Here is a 24,174-nt window from a genome sequence, read left to right as displayed (position 1 = left end):
GACGCATGAGATTTCACTCATGTCGCCTTTATATAGCTCTATTTTAACCTCGCGTCCTCATTGGTCGGCTCTCACCTCTGACCACGTGATTCGGAGTTTCACTTTGGGCGGATGCGGCTCTTAGAAACACAAATAGAAACACGGGCGTGTTGGTGTAAATATAACGCAAGGACAGACCTGTGAGTCACATCACACTTAACTGACTTATTCAGACCATCAAACGATGACTTAAATTGAGTTTCATTATTAAAGGCTGGAGCTATTGTATTCAGAGTCCTCACAATGGGCAAAGTCACAAATCAAATACAATTTATATAGCAGTTCACTCTCTCTATCTCTGGTTCTCTCTCTGTCTCTCGCCTTCAATTGCCTTTAATAATTTAGCAGTTTGCAATAGTAGTCTCATTGAAAGTGCATAGACAGCGAAAGTCTGCGTGTCATGCACACTGTATACTGTAATATTAAATAATGGCTCATATATTCTTTCTTTTAGTGTGCAGTTATATAATGAATGCAATAATGGGTCTGTTAGGTGAATCACATTACGTGTCTAGGATAAGCCCAGCAAAGAACACACACAAACACATGTTTACCTTATTTAAATATGAAAATATAATATGGCTCTATTGTTTTTATACGAAGCCATTGGAATATTGTAATTATGTTCCTCTAAGTATTTGCCTGACACTAACTCAGCTTAGGTCTGAACAGAGAGGACTTGACGTGCAGATTTGTGTCAGCGTAATGAATTTTGTGTGTCCTAGAAAGTACGTAAAATTAGAGCGTGACAGGATAGCCCACATATATAAAATGGTGCCCAGTGTGCTCCAGTTAGGCAAACTGGTGGAAGGAAATGAAGTAAAACAATTACTATTACACAAGTAACTGACATGTATTAGCTAAAACTCACAAATACAGTATATACTGTGTATTTTCAAGAGTGTTGTGTTTTCTGAATAGCACCCCATGATAAGAACAGATTTGAGAAGGTGATGACAGCAATATTTTCCACCCAGTTATTACTCACAGGTCCCACATCTTCAATGTAGCCTACTGATGAATAAACATCTGCCATAATTCTCTGAACACCTGTCTGTTTAAACCATTCGAAAGGTTTGCAGGTTTATTATTTGTGAGTTTGTAATTGAATACTTTTTTTTAAAAAAAACATTAAATTAGTAGACTAGGATTACCATGAATGTCCCTTACAAAATCACTGAAATTTTTACACAGAAACCTAAGAACTAAAAATAATACCAGGTTCTATGGCTTCTAACCGAGCAAATGTTTTTACTACATTTTTTTATTCCACGTCATTTTTGTCCATAAGGCACAATTAAACCTTTCAGCGGATAAGAAATAGTGCACGGCGAGTGCTCTTAAAGGGACAGGCGCACGATAACTCGATAGCCTGCATGCTGCTCATCCGTTCGCAGGGCACCTGTCTCCGTTTCTACTTTATTCGTGTGCACTGCAGTCATTACTCGAGCAAAGACGCTTGTTTGAGTTTTTTAGGCAAACCGCCAAGCGGTTCTCATGATGTGAAAGACGTCGGGGCCGCTTGAGGAGCTTCGCGTTATTGATCGCATCCTCTGCCGTGGGCGTCGCGACGCAGCGTCAAACAGGAACTGTAGCCGCTGTCTTTCATCTGAGCGCGCAAAGGTGAGACGCACCGTCAGCCATATTACTGCCGCAGGACTCCGTTCTCGGTACCGCGGAGGGAGGGGAGATTTTTGGCTGAAGCTTCGCCGACTCGCCGCAAACTCACCTGCTCTGGTAAGACGCGTCGCGTATCGATCGGTTTTCATGCGGGACCGCGAAACAGTTAGTTGGTCTATCATTGACGCGTTTCTGTTTGGACAGACGCCGCCCAATTTCAAAGAGAAATCTCTACCAACAGGTGTTGCTCTGATTATTGTTGCGGGATAAGCCTGGATCTTTCCTTGCAACAAGAACACGCGTTACTTTGCCGCGACCATTACGCTGACAGAAAATAACCTGCAAATGGTAACGTTTTAACTCAGATCAAGCATTTTATCCTTTCATACCAAGTCATACAGATCCGTAAATAAACAAAACATGTTCGACTTGTCTTGCGCTGAGCAACATTTTAATTTACTGCCATCTATAGATGGTTTCAGTGAAGGTACAATAACCCTTTATAGTTTTAATGCGACTCACATCGAAACTTCTGAATAAGGATATTTGCGCATCTTTACGCACGCGCCGCAGTAATGGATACCGAATATTCGCGCTCTTAAAGTTGGTAGTTTTTGCATGAATTCGCTAATAAAGTAAGAACTATGGTCTTCATTCGGTTTTGAGGTTAGATCTTTGGGAAACAGAGACCGGAGTAAATATTTGCAGAATGGGGTGGGGACTCAAAATTGAAAGGCGGTGTTACCTCTCGTGGCATTTTGGGTGAGGCTCTGATCATCTTGAGTTCCAGGTTTTAATCGTGATTCATATGGCTGAAGATTGTGCGTCAGGACTCATCGATGTTTAAATGACAGCTGGACTGTAACGTTACATGAGTCAGTTTCACTCAAACGCGTTTCTCCTGTTTCTGCTTTACAGTCTCCGTGGAAAGATCCGATTATTCTGACACTTTGACGAGAGATCTACAACAGGACTCAAAATGCCGAAACCTGTAAGTATCCACCAGTGCTTTGATTGTAGTTCTAAAAAAGTTGTGAAACGTTGAAAGAATGTTTAGGATGTGTTTTGAAATACTTTAAGACTCTTTATTTTCTTGTTGACAGACAGCAAGTATCTTGACTTGACCTTTATGCATATAGGAAAGTTGTAATGTTTTTTACACATTCAAAGCCATGACTGTGTTCTCATTTTTCGGCTCATTTGTCCACTCGTAATAGTGAGAATGTGTGACACTTGCACAGCTTTAATGGATGGATTTGCGTTCCCCGAAACTGGAACGGTTCGGGTTTTGAATGTTATCAGTGTCTGCTTACGAACGCCGTGCCAGGAGTTCTTTGGACATCCAATGCCGCCTGAGGCATGTGTTGTGGGTTTGTTGGGATGGTAAGGCGGTTGTCAGGAGCAGGAAGGGAAATGACATCATCGTGCCGCTTTCCTCAGAGCTCCTCATTCATGCCTGGCCCACAGCACTGAATACAGAGACTTGTTCTCGGTGTCAGTTTGGGTGGAAGAGGAGGATTTGCTAATGATTCGGGTTCAAAGGAGTCCTGTTTCAAGACTTTCGGAAGGAGATGGGTTATCTGTGAATTGCTGAAACATGAAGACGATAATAACTGATTCCCCCATATATTTGCTTCTTTTAAACATGCAGCCGATTTACTTTACGGTAGTTTGCTTTAATCTCTCTCTTGGCACTTGCATCCATTTTTAGGACAGAAGAAGATCGTACTGTAAAAAGAATTCTGAGAACATGACGATCACTCGCATGATATCACAAAGAGCGAACCGGGTTGGATTTCAGTTTCGAAGGGACACTAGACGATGACTCGGTGTCTTCGAAATTTCTCACTGGTGTTTCAGAACATGTTTCAGGTTTGTTTAATCAGCAGCCGAGGGTGTTTCCTCTCCAAGTCCCAAATCTTTGTTATCATTTGTTCTTCTGAATAATTGATAACCAAACAATGGCTGTTACGCCCTTTGGTGATGTAGCACAAAAGCTCATTGTGTTGTAATCAATCCTCATGTGCGCTTTGGCGTATGCTCATGTCAGCTCAACGAAAGTCTAGCAGACCTGTCCAGATCACAACTTGACGCAAACGGCAATTTGGAGACACTTTTTCTCCTTTGCTCTTTTTTAAAAAAATGTGTTTAAAGCGGCTTTTGCTGATACGAAATGGTTAAGTGGTGGGATGGATTCTCTGCTCTTCAGCGGTCATTATTTTTAGGCCAATCTTATTGAGTTGTCACAGTTTTTAGGTTTCGTCATGTACCATTGACACTAGTATATATAATGAAATGTTTGATACGACACTCTTTCCACAGTATGCGATAAAATGATACCCGTAATAAAGGTAAAATGAAGAAAAGCTTAAGATTTCAAAAATATAAACAAAGTATAGAAAAATTGTAAAACAGAGTTCTCTTAATCTCAATGTTCTACATTTTTGTTCATATTTATGAAAAATATGCATGCGAGTTGGCTGTAGCGTTCTTTACAGATCAAACCAGATGTAAAGTTTAAGTTACGTTGAAACTTAAAGTCCATCCAACCCTCAAAACCAAAACGCTTCTGAGATTTTAAACTTCAACAGGCATTGGAGAACCTTTTTACGTTGCTTGATAATCACAACAAAACTAGAACTGTGCATTTTTATTTTGTAAGTTTACAGTAAACGTAGAGTTGTTTTTGTTTTATTGCCAGTCCTCCACTGTCTATTCCGTGTGATGTCTTGTAACGTAAATTCATCTCATGACAGATTGATCTGAAGAAACAAAACCTGATTTCAGCATGTTTGAATGTCAGCCCAACCTTTATTTCTGCAAGCCGAGCGATGCGGAGAAATGGCGAAACTGTATTAAAATGCAGCCTGATGCAGGAGGTGGATCGCTGGCTGGGTGTTTCTGAAAGAGGCTCTTTGTTTCGTTGGGTAAATGGATACCCCTCCATCTCCCCCCTCTGTGGCTACTAGTATAGATGGCAGTCTTCAAGCTCAACTCTTTACCGCCAGATTTCACAAGCAGAGCATGCTTACAGTGCGATGATCTGTGTGGTTTTATCATTGTCAATAGAGGCTTTATTTCAAGTTGTTTGTTTTAAATATTTGCAATCGCATATTTAATATTAATTAGTGAGCAGCAGGTATGAATGTGTCATTTGTGCATGTGAGCACGAACGTGTGAAACCCTGATTGTGTGTTTACCGGCTGCGAAGCCGCTATCACGGTGCTGTTTTCATGGTTCAGGACGGGTCCCAGCAGTCTTCGCTGAGCTTAGTACAGGACGTTCTGTTCGTATTACAACGATAATAGTGCATATTGTGCACTTGAAATGGTGCGTGACGGTGATTTATTTTGTTTAATATTGTCACGTCTTGGTCTTGAGCGAAACAGTGCTATGCAGAATATTATAGTAAATGCAGAAACACATTTGTGTGGTATTTCTTTTATACATCAGTTCTATAAACATGCTAAAGCTGTAATCTGTAACCTTTTTTTTGATAAAAATGAGCATTAATCAGGTATCGTGGTTCGCAACGGTACGTTTATAACAGTAATTATAATGTGTGCTGTCGGATGCGCTTTTGCAGGAAATGTCAGTTTGACTTGAACATGCGTCAATCGCATCCAGAATAAAAGTTTGTGTTTTAGTAATATATGTTTGTGCACTGTGCTTATTCATTTTGTATTCATAAACACATACACATACATGCATATATTTAAGAAAAAGATAAAAATGAGTAAATGGTTATACTGTATATCATTTAAATTATATATAAATATTACTATATACGTGCAAATATTTCCTAGATGTATGCATGTATGTGTTTATAAACACAAAATAAATATGCACAGTGCACAGACATGTAAACATAAACCTTTACTCTGGAAGCGATTAATTGCGATTAGCGATTAATCATGAATAATCATTGAACAGTCCTAACGTTAAGTAACCTGCAAGTTAATTTTAAAACGAAATGGCACTAGAATGGCAAAAGTCACAGATTGCTTATTTAATATAGAATAAAAACGTGATACAAACGCTGAGGAGTCCCGGTGCTTTAATGCAAAATCGAAACACTTGTGAAACTTCGACATTGAAATTCAATGTTTAACATGCAAATGAAACTTTGAGGATGTCTCCTCTGTTGTTTGCACTGCTGGGAAAATGTGTCTGATCTGCTTTTTGTTTTGCCTTGAATTGTTGTGCGAGTTTCTGTTTTGCATAGCGAGACATTTGTTTGTGTTAAGAGCACTTACATAATTATGACTTTCTTTTCTTGCTTAACTCTATGCTCACACCCAGTACGGCGTGTTATGTGATTCTCCACCAATTGTCAACACTCCACATCTTTTTGTTCGCCCGCCCGCCTTCGTGTCTTTAGTTTTTAACAGTGCCCATGAAATCACGTGACTGTGAATCACTGAATCGATGGATAAGTTTAGAGTCGGCGCTTTGCGATCGGTCTTGCGATGGCTTATCTATACAATGGCAATTCTTGTCTAGTGAAACCTCCTTCAGACATGTTCTTTTCATGTCTGAGAGGAAAATTCAAAAACGCTCTCTCCTGTAGATGTGAATTGGTTCTTACAGACGACACCTTGTCCCATGATTCTGTGAGCCGAGTCCGACAGTAAATCCCTCGGTTTCATGTTCCTTGGGAAATTGTTTGAAAAGGACTCTTTGTTCCTCTATAAAATGCTTACGTTTAATGCTTGTTTATTTAACCCGTCAAACATTTACTATAGGATGGAGTAGCATTTCTACTTTTCAAATAGTGGCCAAGCTGCATTGTTCTATTCGGCCGCTCCTCCGGGGGTCACGCATGTGCTACACATTTTTCAGTTTTCAACTTAATCATTAATGTCTTTCTCAATGGGTTGGTTATGAATTGTCAACACGCCAGTCTTTTATGTGGCTTTTGTGTCTTATCAGCAAGGACCTTACCAAATATTGAATACTGATGGGTAAACTTAGATGAGTAAAACTTGTGAGTTGCTATTGATCAACCAATATTGACCGGCCACTAATCTAAATATTTGGGGGACGCCAATGGACCTGATTTTTGGATTTGCGCTACTGTAAAATGAACAGGTTTCAGTGTCTTTGACAGGAGCGGTGGTTGTGGTTGCTGATAAGTTTTCTTTCTCTCCTCAGGTCAATGTTCGCGTCACTACGATGGATGCTGAGCTGGAGTTTGCCATCCAGCCCAGCACAACTGGCAAACAGCTCTTTGACCAGGTCTGCACAGCTACACATCTACACAAGACACGACTGAACTAGCGTGGCTTATAATGAGCACACGATAAAAATGGATGCCATGAGGAGATACATGCTTTAAAGGGATACTCGACCCAATTTACGCGTCGTAATTTACTAGCCATCAAGTTGTTCCAAACCTGTATGAATTCCTTTGTTCTGTTGAACACAAAGAAAGCTGTTTGGAAGACAGTTAGAAACGGACATTTCTGGGACATCATTGACTACCATAGTAACATTCTTTCAAATATCTTTCTTTGTGTTTAAAGGAACAACATTTATATTTATACAGGTTTGGACCAACTTGAGGGTGAGTAAATGATGGCAGAATGTTCATTTTTGGGTGGAGTATCCCTTTAAACATTTGCCGACTAACTTTAAGGCTCCATTTAAACTATTTATTTGGTTATTTAAAACACTTTTAGGTTGTTCCGGCAGCTACTGTGTACGCGCAAAGATTCACAACCCACCCCCGGTTGATGATTGGCTCTTTTTACTGAAAGGCGGGATTTCCGTTACTAGCACTAGTGTTAATATCTGCAGTCTTAGGGTCTTTTCAAACCGTTTTTGAAAATTAGGATTTTGATTTGCAAAACTCAAGTGGGTGATTCCTAATTCCTTTCTCCCATTGGCTGATGCCTATCCTGTTTGGAAATGCTCAGTAATTGTGGAATGGGCTTTCCACGTTTCTGATTGGATGGTTGAGAAACGCCTATCCCTGTTAGGAAACGGACAATAATTGAGAAACGGCCTTTCCGTGTTCTGCAGAGACCTGTACTTCCTTTGATGAAGAAATCTTAATCATCGTCATAATTGTAGTTTCACTTCTCAATGATAAAAGTCCCTAATGTGAATACAATGGATAAACCATTTCCTGGTTTGAAGTGACTAAACTGTAAACCAGTGACCCAGATGACCCAGCTCTCAAAAGTTCCAGTTGTGTTAACGCAAACGATCTGTAATCCATCTTAAACCAATTTATGTCTCTCAGCTAATGCGAAGAGAAAAAAGAGGTTTTGAGGATTGTAAACAGTTACGAGGTAAAGTTCGGAGGTAAATCAAAAGAAACAAAGGAGCGATTTCCATTTGTTTTCGTATGCCACGCAAACCGTCATGCAAACACAAGCAGGTCAAGGTAGCACATACCCTAGTTTGAACGGATGAAAGCGAGAGAAAACGTGAATGGACGGTAAAAATAACTGTTAAATCATAGGCCTGAGGTGTTCAATCCATATTCGTTTGAATCTTGCGGGATAAACTCCCAGAGTTCATTGGGAAAGTGTCTGTCAGTAGTGCCGAACCCTTTGGCCTAATTTAATTAATGGCTTGGTGACATGGAATAATCCCCTGTAAATAGCAGCAGACGCACAGTAAACCTCACAGGAAGGGGTTTTCTGTTTAGAAAAGCGTGATAGTGACTCATCGAGCGCATCTGGGTGATGGCCGTTAAACGCAGCGGCTGTGGGACCGGTGAATAAGAGTCGTTCCTCTCCGATCGCACTCAGAACCCACGGCTGAGCGGCGTCCACTTCAGACCGAGAGCTCTTAAAGAGCCAGTCACGAGCTTTGAATTGCAAACAAAACAGATGAGAGGTTTTCACTGAAGCCCTCGGGAAATACAGCTGGCCGGACGGACTTTCATGCAAAACACGACTGCATTTGTTTGAAAGCAGAAATAAGAGAAAATCTGTCATTTGCTCACCCTCATGTCTTGCATGAAATCCTTCCGTTGAACACAAAAGGAGTCTGTCGGATGTTGTTTTTTCAGTGAAAGTGAATGGTGACCGGGGCTGCTAAGCTTTAAACATGTCAATGAAACATAAGTCACATGGCTTATGAACGCTGTATGAAGCGTTCTGTGACGTTCTCTTGAATCTCGTTCGATCTCATTTCTGGACATTAAAGGGATACTTCAACCAAAAATAAAAATTCTGTCATCATTTAATCACTTAAAGTTGTTCCAAATCTGTGTAAATTTCTTTGTTCTGATGAACACAGAGAAAGAGATTTGGAAGAACGCTTGTAACAAAACAGTTATTGGCCACCATTGACTACCATAGTAGGAACATTTGCTTTATAATTGTTTTGTACTGTTGAACACAAAAGAAGATATTTTGAAGAATGTCGGTCAGCAAACCGTTCTAAGGGCACTTTTGACTACCATTGTCATTTTTCCTACTATGGTAGTCGATGCTTGTTTGGTTACAAGCATTCGTCCAAATATCATTCTCTGTGTTCAACCAAACAAAGAAATTTGTACAGGTTTGGCACAACGAGAGTGTGGGTAAATCATGACAGAAATCCCTTTAAATATCCACGTTTGTTTTTGGTGGAGTTGTGATCCGAAGCTGACACCAACCAATAACAATCTGGCAACGCAGCTGATGTCGAACCCGGTACGACACATCTTGATGTGCCAGATTTTAAAGTCACATTTATTGCGATTTTATTTCTTATAGACTGCTGTTGTGATACGTTTAGTGTAATTTTTGTTTTGCAGTTCGATAGCTTGTCTTCGTTGATGTTCATTATGTGGTAATATCCCGCTAATGTCGACTTTTGTGTTGTGTGAAAAAGAAAATCGTGCTGGTTTTGAATGATGTAAAAGTTCTTCTGTGACAGAATTTTTAGTTTAACAAACATCCTAAAATCTCTAGTTGTATCGAATAACGTGTTCTTAATTCATAGCCTAATAATCATTAACAAATCAATAACAGGGGTTTAAAGCCCATCCTACCGTCAGGAATCACTTAGTAGATCTGCTTTTGGCGTGTAGCGATACCTTCCAGTTTTCTAGACGCTGGAAACCTGTTCAGCTGGTTTACAATATTTTTGTTTCGCCTTTGTAACCAGCTTCTAAAAAGCTTGGGATATGGTCTGATTTTGACTGTTGATAGAAGGCAATAGAGAAATGAAAGATGTCATAATGTTACTGTTAAAATGCGGCCTTTGTTCAACTCGGATTTCTAAAACGTTTGTCAGCGTTGCTGGAATGAGACATTCTGTTTCTAGCACTGTGTGTTCTAATGAAACCGTAGATCTGCTGGGATCCTCACATTTGAATCCCAGGCTTCCTTAAAAAAAATCCAGGTCCAAATTACAAGTTTTAATTTTCATAATTTAAAAAAAGCAAATGTTCTAATGTGAAATAATATTTGAAATTCTGCACTATTTCTATCACGACGTCAAAATTGTAAGCAGGTTTGTGACAATGGGTCCATTTGTATACAAGGTCAGATATGCATTGAAAACACAAGATACTTTTTGGAACATTTGCAAATGAGCTGCATTTAACCAGAGGTCTCAGACTTTGAAAACTGTACGTGCTGCGTGTTTAATGAAAGTTTTGCTTATGTCAACTTTGTAAATCAGTTATGCCTTGTCCAAATGTGAGGTTTTCAGCAGTCGGTTGTGTCTGAGAACATTTGAGAACAACTGAACGCGTGATGCACCAGAGCCTCTGGGAAACTGCACACGCATAATAGACCCTTTGAAATCTAAAGTTTTGCTTTGAGGGTCTCTGACGTTGTGTCTCACCCCCATGTCGACCTATTTTTTGAGGGAAGACGACAAAAATATCTGCTATTACTCTGCTTCAGCGTTATATTCAGTGTGCTTGGTCTTCGCTAGCCTTTTGGGGCTGACCCTCTCTGCTGCTTTTTGCCATGGCCAATTTTGGCCAGCGAGGATTGTCTGGGAGGTCTTTCATGTGTATGTTATGACTGACAGTCCAGAAATTTGATAACCGTAAAAAGAAAACTTAAATTTCCATGGCCCGGGGTCCATTCTAGTAACTAGAAGTAGTTTTCCCACTCCTGACATTTCAAAGAATTATAGAAACGGGCGAAATTATCAAAGCGATAATAACTAGTAAACGGGAACTGGCAAGCAGCAATATTTGAAGCCGTGGATTTCAACCCATAAACCCACACGCTCAACGCGGAACGTTTACTACTAGAGCGACATGTCATACCTAACATTCATTCTTTACAGGTATTTATCCATTTTTTGTGACGGCGGCACGCAACCCGTTTAGTTTTTTCAAGCACCAGACATATAACAGTAGTAACGTTTTCAGCAACTGTTTAATAATTGATGAATGTATTTATCATGTGTTCATTTTTCTGACAGGTGGTGAAGACTATAGGCTTACGTGAAGTATGGTACTTCGGACTACAGCATATGGACAGCAAAGGCTACAATACATGGTTGAAACTTGATAAAAAGGTGCAGTACACACATTTACAGCAACAGAATTATAATTGATATAAAAGATATCAATCTTTTTCAGTTTAGTTATGTCAAACGGATCCGGATCTAAAATGAAGATGTACAGATTCACACACGCATTTTTAATGTCAATGTTCACTATTAACCTGGAGGACGATTACATAGTCAGAAGTTTAAAAGTGGTTGCTTGATGTTGTCTTCTGTATAGTGCAACGCGTTACAAAGGAACGAGGAATGCATTGTGGAACTTAATTGACTTTTGAGTTTCTGCTCAAAAGAGTATGCTTAAGTGAACTGTAGATTTACAATTATTTACCATGAATTTACTCCCATTAACCAAAATGTAACTATGGAATTTGTAGTAAAACTACAAACTTGTCTTTGTTTCACTACAGTAACCATCATTTTATAATAAAGTTGTAGTAAAACTATGGTAATACAGATGGTTATCAGTCTTCCGATACTTATTCTAAAAATACTGGTTAATGCACTTTTACCATAGTAAAAGCATAAATAATTTAAATAAGAGAAGCAGCCTCACTTGTGTTTTCACACTGAACCGACAGCATTTTCGTTGCATAAACAAAACGGTCCCTTAGGCTCAGAAAGTAAAATTCACACTCCGCGTCACCACATTGACCCAAACCCAAAAGTGTACCTAAAACCTATAGATCATCAACGTAAATATTGTTTCTGTTAGGTTTGTTTATCACATGGACAGGAGGAAGGATACATGCAGACAAATGTAATGTGTGCTGTTTATGCATGCATTGTGAGACAGAAGATTTAAAACTGGAGAGGGCCGAGCAGTAATGTGGAACCTCTGGTTTCAGTCAATGAGTGAATAAAAGCATTTTTCAGCTTGAATTCTTTGAAGAAAATTGTATACCTGTTGAATGCTTAAAGGAATGTACATCCTACATAAGAGGTGAATTATTAAAGCGTATACAGGTGAGACGTATACATAAATCATGAAGAGTAACACAGAAAACGAAACTTGTTTGGCTTCATTCCTTCGGTAAACAGCATACAGATCTCAAAATGAAGGTTCGGGAGAGCATCGGTTTAACCCTGAAAAGCTTGGTTTGTTTCAAATGGAAACTTGCTACAGGTTCAAATAAATTCTTTCAAATAGGGAAATAGATTTGTTTGGTGTTGGTGGCTAGATCTGCATCTAAACAAACATTAAAAAAAACTGTAAATACTATGTGTAACCTTTTTTTGAAAAAGAAATTGAATTCTAACTCCAGTATCTCCTGACTGTGGCCAAACTGTGTCAAAGGAAATTATATTCAAGGGTACTACGTTTTTCTCCAAAGAAGAATTCCAAAGAAGCAGCTTTTGATAAGAAAATGATGTGGTGTGGTCAAGTCATTATTAGATTTGCATAATCTTCACACGCTTGACTCAAACCTGCGGTTCACATGGGTTGTCACAGCACTTTTGAGACTACAGTCAAAAACATCTCACAATGTTGCTTTTTGTCATTTGAAAGGTGTCGTCTCAGGAGGTGAAGAAAGAAAACCCTCTACAGTTCAAGTTCCGAGGCAAGTTCTTCCCAGAAGATGTGGCGGACGAGTTGATCCAAGACGTCACTCAGAAGCTGTTCTTCATGCAGGTGAAGGACGGCATCCTCAGCGATGAGATCTACTGTCCTCCGGAGACCGCCGTGCTTCTGGCCTCTTATTCGGTGCAGGCCAAATTTGGCGATTTCAGCAAAGAAATTCACAGGCCTGGATACCTGACATCAGATCGCCTCCTGCCCCAACGGTGAGGAAGCTTCGGCTTGGCTGAGGATCAATGTTTTGAGTTCTTCCTGGTAATGAAATCTATGTAAGGCCTAAAAAATTCATTTTAGCATTGGAGATGTTGAGAGAAAGACTGTCACGACTCGTGTCATGTCATGACCTAAATTCCTTATCTTGATGTAGACTATTTAGAGAATGATTCCATGTCTGTCCTCCCGTTTCCTTGTTCACTTCCACTGTCCGTCGCTCTACAGGGTTCTGGACCAGCACAAGTTGTCACGTGACCAGTGGGAGGAGAGAATCCAGGTGTGGCACGAGGAGCATCGTGGAATGCTGAGGTAAGATTATATTCACTCAGAAGATATGAACGGCTCTGACTTCTACTTGTTTGAGCTGAAACGGCACTTTTTGTGGGACGTGTTGATCAGAACATGCAACATTACACAGGGTCCCACAAGTACTGTTACAGTCGACCAAAAAGGATTTTCAATCAGCTCTGTTGATTATAATGGGAGCAATTATGTTTTGATGCATTTTGACCCGTTCTTGTGTCGACTCTGTGTAAACTAGCAAAGCTTAGAAATGATTTAACTGTTAATAATGCATGTATCTATTATTCTATTGATTTTGGGTCGTTAAATCGCATTCAGAATATTAATGTTGTATTTATAAACACATACACGTATATAGTTGTATAATTTAAATTATATATAAATATATACTGGCAAACATTTCCTATATGTACGTGTATGTTTATATAAATACAAAATAAATATGCACAGTGCACAGACATGTATTATGTAAAACTTTTATTCTGGATGTGACTAATCGCGGTTATTTTCTTTTGAATTATTTAAATGACTAGATGATATGCATATTTAAAACATATCATCGCTGTCCTTCTGAAACCTCGGATGTCCAAATTCTGTTTTCAGGAAATTGAAAAAAAAAAAACACTGTACTTTTTAAATGATTAAATACCGTGTTGTCAAATTTGACAAGCACTTTTTAAAACTTTTTAATGATTAGATATTCGCAAATCCCAGTGACAAACTTATCATTAGTCATCCTTTGTTTATATTTTATGGAATAATTGCCGACTGGCCATTGAATGAATAATGCACACCCCGGGGTGGTTATGCAGTCACGACATGTCGTTTGTAGTTACATTTGATATATGCTTTTCGTTTTTCATTTGGACAGTCCAGTACAGCCGTCGCCACATTGGTGCTGAAATTTCCGTGTTGTCCGTAAATATGAATAGTTATTTCTTCTCAGACAATAGAAATTCCTCATTTTATTTTTTCCATTAGTCACTACTGTTAGTCACCCTTTCCGTCTGTCTGTGGGTTTTGCATATATTGAACCAATGAAACGTATTTAAAAGAGCTTGTGACTAAACCTCGTAACTCCATCGGATCCTGAAACCGTTAGTCTAACCTCATAACTCCACCCGCCTCCATTATGAATAAAGTGCCACACACATTTTGGAGCGTCTTTGAAGCGTAATGGTACATAAAGAACTGGTTCTTTGAATATAGACATTTTCTTTAGTCGTCAAACACTACCCTTACAAAAATGACCATTACCGTACCATTTTTTTTTTTTTTGCGGTAAAAGTGCACTAACCATGTTTTTTTGGTGTATTGGTTACTATTGGCAAAACCATGGTTTTACCACAGTAACCTTGTTTTTTGGCTTTAAATCATGGCTAATTTTCGTAAGGGTATTTATATGTACAGTATTTGACGGGTGGGCTTTGCAACCAATATAACCCTTGTATAACCTTTTACAATGTAAATGATTCATTTTGTCGTGTGAACAGAGAGGACGCAATGTTGGAGTATTTAAAAATCGCCCAGGATTTGGAAATGTACGGCGTGAACTATTTCGACATCAAGAACAAGAAGGGAACCGAGCTGTGGCTGGGTGTGGATGCCCTGGGCCTGAATATCTATGAGAAAGACGACAAGTGAGTTTTCTCTTCGCCTACAGAAATTTGACAGTCGACATTTTGTGGCAACTGCTAGTTCACCAATGTTCACAGTTCACAGTTAAGAGCATGTTTTCTTTCATGTAACTTGTACTTTATATCCATTGTTTCCACTAACAGAGATGTCGGTGTGTGTACAGTTTAGTGGCAACTAATGGATTTTCTCTACAATGGCCTCTGTGTTACCCGTAGCAACAAAGACTGGTTTTTCCAGCTGCGCAGTCCTTTAAAACGTTGGGCAAGAAATGCGTGTGCGAGACAGAATGAAGCCTACACAAGCACACACACACACACACACACACACACACACACACACGTGAAGATAAGAAACCATGTCGCACGTCAACTCGAGAAATAGTTGAAATTCGTTGGATCCTTGCTTGTGTTGTGCGGGATGCTTGCCGTGTGTCTTTAGATTCTGGTTTCTGCCGAAGGGTCAAATGAGCACAGCGTCGCTCGCCGGCAGCACGCGGTCACAGTTTATAATGTTATAATTGTCCCGCAGTGAACTTCACTTGTGTCTGTTTTCTTGTTGACATCTGCTGTCCTCAGCTAATCCTCCACACACACACACGTCTAGAAGAAGCACACTAATTCCTAACAATTCAACCTTTAATCTCTGAGATTTTAGCTGAGATAAAGAATATTTAGTAGTTGTTTATTTACCTTAATGAGTCTATGATTGAATCCTTTTTGAACATTTCTGCATTTTAAAAATCAAGGTGCTAAAATTCCAAGTCGCTCGTCGAGAGTTTATAAAGGTTTGTAACGCCCGTCTTTAATCCAAGGCTTTAAAATAAGCACAAGCTGTCTGTTGTCATAAGATGATGACATAAACTAGCTCTAGTTTGGGATGTAGTTGCTGGTATAGATTTCAAATCACTTTAGGTAGTTGTAATTGTAATAATAATCGAATCCAGAATAACGCAGTCTGAAGTAGGGATGCACCGAATTATAACATTCAAATAATATTCAGCCGAAAAGAGCAAAAAAAGCATGTTCGGTGTTCGGCATGTGATATGATCAAGCAGCAACCAGCGCAGAGAGAGAGAGATGCTTTGCTGTAGTGTACAGTACAATCTTTCAGCAGTCAGTCATAGGCCTAATAATGGTTATTCAAGAAGGGAGAGTGCTCAGGTTTTGTTTTTAATTTAGCCTACTTGTGTTGCTCAATTTTATATTAAGTTTTATTGTATTATATTGAAAAGCTAGACAAAATATAAAAAGCACATTTTTACCATTCAGTTTATGCAATAGTGAAAAAAATGGCTAAATAAATAGAAGAAATACAAAAAGCCATGTTCGGTAATTGTGTTTCATTTTTATTTGGCTGCGGCCAAGAATTTTCATTTCCGTGCATGAGAAAAAAAACAAAGCAGGTTATCAAGGTGCAACTAGCACCTCTATTCCATCTAGATTCGGTCACCACGACAACCTCTCACCACGTTCTGTTCCCCATAGAGCCAATCAGAGCCAAGCATGAGATATGACCTCACAGACAAGCGGACAAACATTAAATACTAAGATGATGATAGATAATAGAACAAAAAGTGTTTTCAGGGTTTTGACACGTTGTCATGCAGTGGTGTGCCATATAGTTGCAAATATTGTTACTGCTGTGATAGAAATTATACAAGTAATACAAAAATACATAATTATGGGATTAAACGCATTCAAACGCTGCGAACTCAAATAAAACGTCGTGATTTCGTAGTTTGTAGTACTGTACCAATAACTGTAGCAAAGGTTTATTCATATCCCGACTAATATATTTAAATATATATATTTACAGTATTGTGAATTAAAAATATTTCATTGGAATTAAATTAAATTAAAATTACTAGATTATTTTGCATAGATGAAATTATGAAATTATTGTATATGTATGTTTTATGTATATATTGTCGCTGTTGGGAAGAAACCTTGTATGTTCCCAGTTACTCATTTATTTTTATTTTTCATAAACTAACAGCCAGTAACGTTGTGTTTTTTCTAAACCGCGTTCTGCAGTTTCACATTTTAAATGTGCGAGCCCTTGCATTCGAATGGATTGTGATAGGCTGTCAATGTTTTATCGTAATGATATAATTCGTCTGTATTGTTAGCAGGCCCGGTTCTAGGCTGGCTCGACTAGGGGGGCAATTACATATTCTGGTTGGGCAGATATATAATCAAAGTTTATGGCATGCATAATTTTTACATTTTTCTGTGATTAAATTGACAGGTAGTTATTTAATAGATTATACAAGTATTTAATAATAAGTATATATTTTAATAGTCAACTGGATATTTTTGGAAGGGCCCAAGAAAAATCTGAGGGGGAAATGCCCCCTAGCCCCGATTGTTAGCATTGTAGTTGTGGTGTTTAGGATGCTATTTCTCGTAATTTAGAGCGATTTTAAATGTGTTATTATAGTAAATGTTTTTGGTTATTGTTAGGGCCTTTATTTTGGTATTTTGGTTTTGAGTATGGTTACCACAATGCATTTCTGTAAGCGCGTCTAAAAAAAGCAAAAATCCCACACAAAAATAATTAAATAAACAGTGCGAATGCCATTTTCTCATAGTCATCGTCGTGATCAGTGTTGGGTGTAACTAGTTACTAAGTAATTAGTTACTGTAATTTAATTACATTTTTTCTTCAATTTAATTAGTTACTGAAGTAATTAAACTAAATACTGTGTGTAATATTTGTGTGTGCAATAGTGGAATTGACATAAAAATTCAAAGTCTAACTTAAAAATCTGTGCTTTAATGTGTAATTCTCACAATTGTAATACTTTGGTCAGTTAATAACACTACTTTATGTAGTTTCATGTCTATCCTTGAATCACTTAACTTAACTCAAGGTTGATATAGGATAAAGTAATTAGTAGTAAGTAATTAAATACTTTTTGGAGAGAGTAATTTGTACAGTAATCTAATTACACTATTGAATATGTAATTAGTAACTAGTAATTAATTACTTATTCAGAGTGACTTACCCAACACTGGTCGTGATCAGTAAAGCGTTTATGTCATTTTTATTGGCGAAAGGCTGTGCCTTGTCATACAGGGTGGCCACAATGGCGTTGTGTTCTCTTAGCTACGTATTAAGACAATGTGACATGCACGCTGGAAGACTCCCATGAGCTCAAGGAGAGATCACAAAGCTCTGTACACCCCACTTGCGATGATGTCACAGGCCCCGCCCTTTCATCACATTCCTGGAGTATCTCAGCGTTGATGAATCACATACCTGTGTTACAACATTCTCAATGCTTTCTAGATTAAAAGATCTCGTGCAAATATTTAGCTTTCGCTCGATAGAATTATTATAGTTTTTAAGTAGAGATGGCAGAGGCGGTTCCCCCAACTTTTGCGTTTCATTTGCATGACTGTATGTTTGGAATGACACGTGTCTTTTTGTTATTGTGTCTACAGACTGTCTCCGAAAATCGGTTTCCCCTGGAGCGAAATAAGAAACATTTCCTTCAACGATAAGAAGTTTGTCATCAAGCCAATTGATAAAAAAGCTCCGGTAAGTGAAACCGCGCTTGCGACACAAGACGCATTCATAGCACACAAGCACATGTAACGTTGAAAAACTGCTTCGACTGCTTTTGTCTTCTGCCCTGACATGTACAGGACAGATTTGAGCCAATGTACCAGAATTATATTTGTATTTACTATAGTAAACTGTAGTAGACATTCTAGTTATCACTAGACTATAGTATTCTTTAGTATTAACTAAAGTTAATGGTTCAACTCTACTAGGTACTGAAGTACACTTTAGTGTTTTTTACCTTTACCTTATTAAACATCACTGTATCTAGGAATTTTACTACACTTTACTATAGTAAATACTAATATAATACTAAAGCTGTAAAGAAATGGTGAAATGTTTGGTTGGGACATGTATCTTTGCTTACGCACACAATAAATCAGTGTAAAGACACAGTAAACGCAGATATGGTTGTAGTAGCTGGACTGTTTTAGCTGATAAATGGCAGCAGTTTGTTGTCTCTGACATCCAGACCTTCATATAATGTTATCTGTGAATGTCAGAGCCAGGCTTGCGCAGAGCACCTGCTTTACATTCAATTCACCCTCAAAGCAGATCAAGTGTTTTAAATGCAGTGTTCACATTTAGCTGTATTACTGTCTGATTTACGGTGGATGATATTTTCCGCACGACTTTTACATAAATGTTTTTTTCCAAAATCATTTGGAAAAGCAGTTTACATTGAGCTCCCGCATGTACCTTTGTCCCCCGCAGGATTTCTTGTTCTACGCCCCACGTTTGCGCATTAACAAACGCATCCTGCAGCTGTGCATGGGTAACCACGAGCTGTACATGCGCCGCAGGAAGCCGGACACCATCGAGGTGCAACAGATGAAAGCGCAGGCACGAGAGGAGAAACAACACAAACAGATGGAGAGGTGAGGCTGAATCGCCATGGCGACGTGAGGAGTGATGCTGTCACGCCGCCAGATGCTGCAGTGTGTACAGGCGGCAGTATTCTGCATTTTGTTTGCGGATATTAAATGCAATTCAAAAGGAAGACAAAAAAGTTGGACAGGACCGACTTTGATGTTCACTTGAAAAGGCTTTTTTGTTTGAAAGTTACAGTCTGAGTATTATTTTAGGCCTTGCAAAGAGAGAGAGAGCGAGAGAGAGAGGTAAATGGATATATAGGTAGTTGCTAGGGCGTTGCTATGGGGTTGGATAATCGACAGACATTAAGGCATTAAATGAAGGGGTGGTTGCTAGGGGGTTGTTATGCGAAACTTGAGGCGTTCTAAATGGTTACTAGGCATATATAAAAGATACATTTGTGTTATTTTGTTACTTAAAATCACTTTAGTGTGATCGGTCTTTAACGTTTTTGCTTTGATACCATTTAAAACGTTCATATGTTAATGACTTCTCTTACGATTGGTTAACAAGCTATTGTGACCTCTTTCGGAGGTTTTGATAAATGCAGAATAAAAATGATGTGGCAGTGTGTCGTGACGTCTCTTTGCTCGTGTGAGTTATCTGCAGGGCTCAGCTGGAGAGCGAGAAGAAGAGACGAGAGGCCATCGAGAGAGAGAAAGAGCAGATGGAGAGAGAGAAACAGGATCTGATGATGAGACTTTACCAGTTTGAGGAAAAGACCAAAAAAGCAGAAAAAGGTAAGATCCAGTTTTTAGGCTGCACGTCTTTATAGATCAGACTGAGTGACATCGAAAGAACTATAAAAAATACAATTATCTTGAATTAGCATTATATGAAAGATTTTACTGAGATTGTATAATTCGCTAGAGGTGTAACAAAATACTGTTTTCAAGATTCAATACAAACCATGATACTGGGATCACAGTATGATACCATCACAATATTTTGAACAAAATTTGAAATTCAAACAGATTTGTTTCCAAAACATGAACAATTTTCAATAGCGTCTTTCTGGTACATACAGTACCTGCTCCAGAAACAACCTTCTGCATGTAATTAAACTGAATTTAAATGTAAAATGAAAATAAAGCAATGGAAAAAAATCGATCAAACTAAACATAAACCTTAAAATAGAAATGTATAATGTAGTAAAAGCACACAAAGAAACATTAAAACAGGTCACATTGGCAGCTCGACCAATAGGAATACAGATGTCCGATATCATAACCCTGTAATTCACAAACGCAGTTCAAAGGCTTGATTATTTTTGCTCAAGATTGCTTTCTAAAATTCCTGGTTTTGTTCTGGATTAAATAACGTTCCTTTATTATAATGTGGTCATTCGTGCTAGAATCCTCAAACCAAGACTTTAAACGTCTCCGCATGAACCCCATCACAAAATGACATCACTTCCTCTATTCTACCAGATTTAGGGCCACAAGATGTTTGCAGTTGAAAGTAAAGGCGTGGATGTGTGTTTCAGACTTGCAGGAACAGATGCACAGAGCCATGCAGCTGGAGAACGAACGGAGACAGGCGGAGGAAGAGGCCATCAAACTGGAGGCCGAGAGACAGGCCGCTCTTCTCGCCAAAGAAGAACTGGCCCGACAAGCTCATGACCAGAAGAAGAGTCAAGAACAGCTGGTGAGAACACAACACTCCTCCACGGAAACATCCCAGTACCGTCAAAAAGTCATCTTTCTTTTCATTGACAACCATGTTTGTTTTTCGTGTCTCAGGCCGCTGAGCTGGCAGAACACACAGCTCGCATTGCTCTTCTGGAGGAATCCAAGAACCGCAAGGAGCAGGAGGCGATGACGTGGCAGCACAGAGTAAGATCCAACATGTTTTCGAGTGACTTATTAAGGGCGCTGTACATTCATCCGTACTTGAGTTCTTCGGTGTTTGGATTGGTGACTGATAGTGACCGCCGGTCTGTGTTCCTCCAGGCGCAGGAGGCCCAGGAAGACCTCATTAAGACCCGCGAGGAGCTTCACATGGTGATGACGGCACCGCCTCCCCCTCCGCCACCTCCCACGTACGACCACTACGTCAACGACGTGGAGGACGGGGAGGAGAGCGCCAGCACCTACAGCGCAGAACTGCAGAGCGAAGGATTCAATGACCACCGTTACGAAGAACAGCGAGTCACGGAGGCAGCCAAGAACGAACGAGTCCAGAAACAGCTGATGGTGAGAGGGAAACACTTGTACCTAATCATAAGGTCAACGTGGAACATCATTCATGACAGCCAATCGGATTTTAGGGCGTAAAGTTCTTCATTTTGAGTTCAGTTCCGATCTACTTTATTAAGAAACATGCATCTGTGCTCTTGGTTTTTATATACAAATGACAACGAGGTGCATTGAAGCAGTGCTGGAACTAAACTCTGCCGGAACTGGATTCTTCTCCAGATGTACGCCATCTAGTGGTAAAAATAAAGGTGCTAAAAAGGTTCTTCACAGCGATGCCATGAAAGAGCCATTTTTGGTTTCACAAAGAACCATTCTGTCCAAGAACCATCTCTTTCTTACTTTTTATAATCTAAAGATTATACAGAAATACTTTTCTGTGAAACAGAAAGGTTATTCAGATGTTAAAGGTTCATTCTATGGCATTCTATGCACCTTTTTTTTAAGAGTGTAGGAAGAGTTGAAAATCCAGTTTTGAAATGTAGCGGCATCTAGCGGTGAAGTTGCGAATTGCAACCAATGGCACACTTCACCCCTCCCTTTCTAAGCACTAAGGTGGCTGACACGGGACCAAGATGTCGTCATGTTTTCGCTTCTTTGCTGAAGGAAATAACGTATTTATGAACGCGTTCTGTAGAGCAGTTTGTCCATTCAGGGCTACTGTAGAAACAACATGGTGAATTCCATGTAAGGGGACCGGCGGTGTATGTAGATAGGAATAGCTCATTCTAAGGTAATAAAAACATAACACTTCATTATGTGAGGTCTTCTTACACCTCTGAACACATAGTTATGTATATTGCATTTCTGTAAATAGATCCTTAAATTGAATCCTTCCTGATTGGAGGAATAGGGTCAAGGTTTTAGTACTGATCTCGTAGATTTTACAGAAACAACAAGGGGAAGGTAATCCAACAACCTATCCTGTTGGATAATCACATTGTCTTACTCGCACAAAGATTACCGTCATTCTGCCAACAAATCCTTGTTGGTCCTGGGGAACATCTTAACCAATCAGGTTTCAGGATTAGGATTTGAGCTAGACGTTCTTATCAACCTGTCATTTCCATCTGCTTTCACGAGTAGATAGTGCCTCGTGGTTTGTGTTGTAATTCAAACTCAAGGTCTTGTTCGCTAAATATAGATTCCGCTGTGATGACCTTATTTTCTTTTCCAGGCTCTGACCTCAGAGTTGGAAGTGGCTCGCGATCACACCAAGAAGACGCAGAACGACCTCCTGCACACGGAGAACGTGCGCGCCGGCCGAGACAAATACAAAACTCTCCGGCAGATCCGCCAGGGCAACACGAAACAGAGAATCGACGAGTTCGAGGCCTTATAAGAGATCCGGACGGGCTTTCTGTCCTTGAGTCTGAGTGGTGAATGCAAAAGGCATAATCTGCGTTAGACAACACACACACGTGGTACAAAAAAACACGAGTTTATTTTCATACGAGAGCACTCCTTCAACGTGCACTAGGAACTGAAACATTTTAGACTTTTCAAATAATGCACGAGAAATATTGTCATTATATACACTTTACAGTAAGGTTGCATACGTTAATGTTGATTTTTTTCACAGCGTTTATTTCGATTAATTTATTAATATCGCTTCATGTGCATACAAACGGGAAGGTTTGTATATGTTGAAGTTGTCATTAACCAAGATGAATAAATGCTGTGAAAAGATCATTCGGTTCATTGTTGGGTCATGTTTTCTACCGTAGGGTTACAAACACAACCTTACTGTAAAGTGGTCCACCGTTGGGTTTATTCACAGGCTGTGCTGAAATAAATCTGCTGAAGCGAATGATTTGTAAACGTGCCAACAATGCCTCCCCTTTTTGGTAATAACATGATCGTTTGTTATTCGATGATCTGAGCAAATTCTAGTTTTATCCAGTTAAGGGTTGTAATTTCTTTTTGTTTGTTTGTTTTGTTGATCCACTCAGCGCAGGGCTCGGCAGTATAATCTCAACTCTTTTATGTATTGACTTATATTAAACCTTTCATTCATGTTGAATATGACTTTTGCCAGGCAATTTATTATAGTGTTTATTTATTCAATCTTTGGGATATTTAAGGTTTTTTTTTTGGCTTCTCTACTAATAACAGTACAGGTTTTTATTTCTTGGTTCTGTACTGACCACCAAATGATGATTAATATTCTTAAATCTAATACTAGATTATTTGTTTAAAAGATTAGTCAATTATCATTTTTTGATAAATATATATGGACTGTTGCATGTAAAATCATTAGAAATGACTAAATTCAGATTTTTTAATATTCAGATTTAATCCCGATCATCTCCATAAGGATCTGACATGAGTTAAGACCAGAGTTTCTTTACATTTTAATGAAACCTGAAAATTAAACAAATGGACACGGTACCCAGATAGCACAATCCATCTGGTTTACGTCTATTTGACGTCTGCATTTACATCTGCAAGACATCTGCAATTCATAGTTTGCTCATCTGCAATACGTCTCGGAGACGTCTGAACGTCTGTAATACATCTGCTAAAGATCTGGAGATCTGCTGCTTAAAAACATCTGCTAAACATCTTAGAAAGAGCTGTTGTACATCCATTCTAAATCATAAACATCTTACAGACATCTTCTAGAAGTCTATATGACGTCTGACAGCAGACATCTCAGAGACGTATTGCAGATGA

The 24,174-nt window shown here is 39.1% G+C and overlaps 1 protein-coding gene across 5 annotated transcripts; it reads left to right on the top strand.

The window, feature by feature from the left end:
• Nucleotides 1-1,458: 1,458 nt before the first annotated feature.
• ezrb (ezrin b) lies at nt 1,459-23,526 on the top strand. Of its 5 annotated transcripts, none has more exons than XM_057353816.1 (14): nt 1,459-1,662; nt 2,578-2,650; nt 6,814-6,897; nt 11,047-11,142; nt 12,641-12,915; nt 13,148-13,231; nt 14,719-14,865; nt 18,310-18,406; nt 19,145-19,308; nt 19,913-20,043; nt 20,790-20,950; nt 21,046-21,138; nt 21,256-21,498; nt 22,676-23,526. In XM_057353816.1, exons 2-14 carry the CDS (start codon nt 2,639-2,641, stop codon nt 22,838-22,840), a joined length of 1,752 nt encoding a protein of 583 aa, XP_057209799.1. In that variant the 5' UTR covers nt 1,459-1,662; nt 2,578-2,638; the 3' UTR covers nt 22,841-23,526. The 5 variants fall into 5 exon arrangements, with proteins under 5 accessions (XP_057209799.1, XP_057209797.1, XP_057209798.1 ...); XM_057353814.1 differs by having other exon boundaries at nt 1,661-1,776; XM_057353815.1 differs by lacking the exon at nt 1,459-1,662 and adding an exon at nt 1,881-2,007.
• The last annotated feature ends 648 nt before the right edge of the window (nt 23,527-24,174 follow it).

The sequence above is a fragment of the Triplophysa rosa genome, linkage group LG15, assembly GCF_024868665.1.
Source record: "Triplophysa rosa linkage group LG15, Trosa_1v2, whole genome shotgun sequence".
In the NCBI taxonomy this organism is placed as follows: domain Eukaryota; kingdom Metazoa; phylum Chordata; class Actinopteri; order Cypriniformes; family Nemacheilidae; genus Triplophysa; species Triplophysa rosa.
This window is presented reverse-complemented; position numbering and strand designations above follow the sequence as displayed.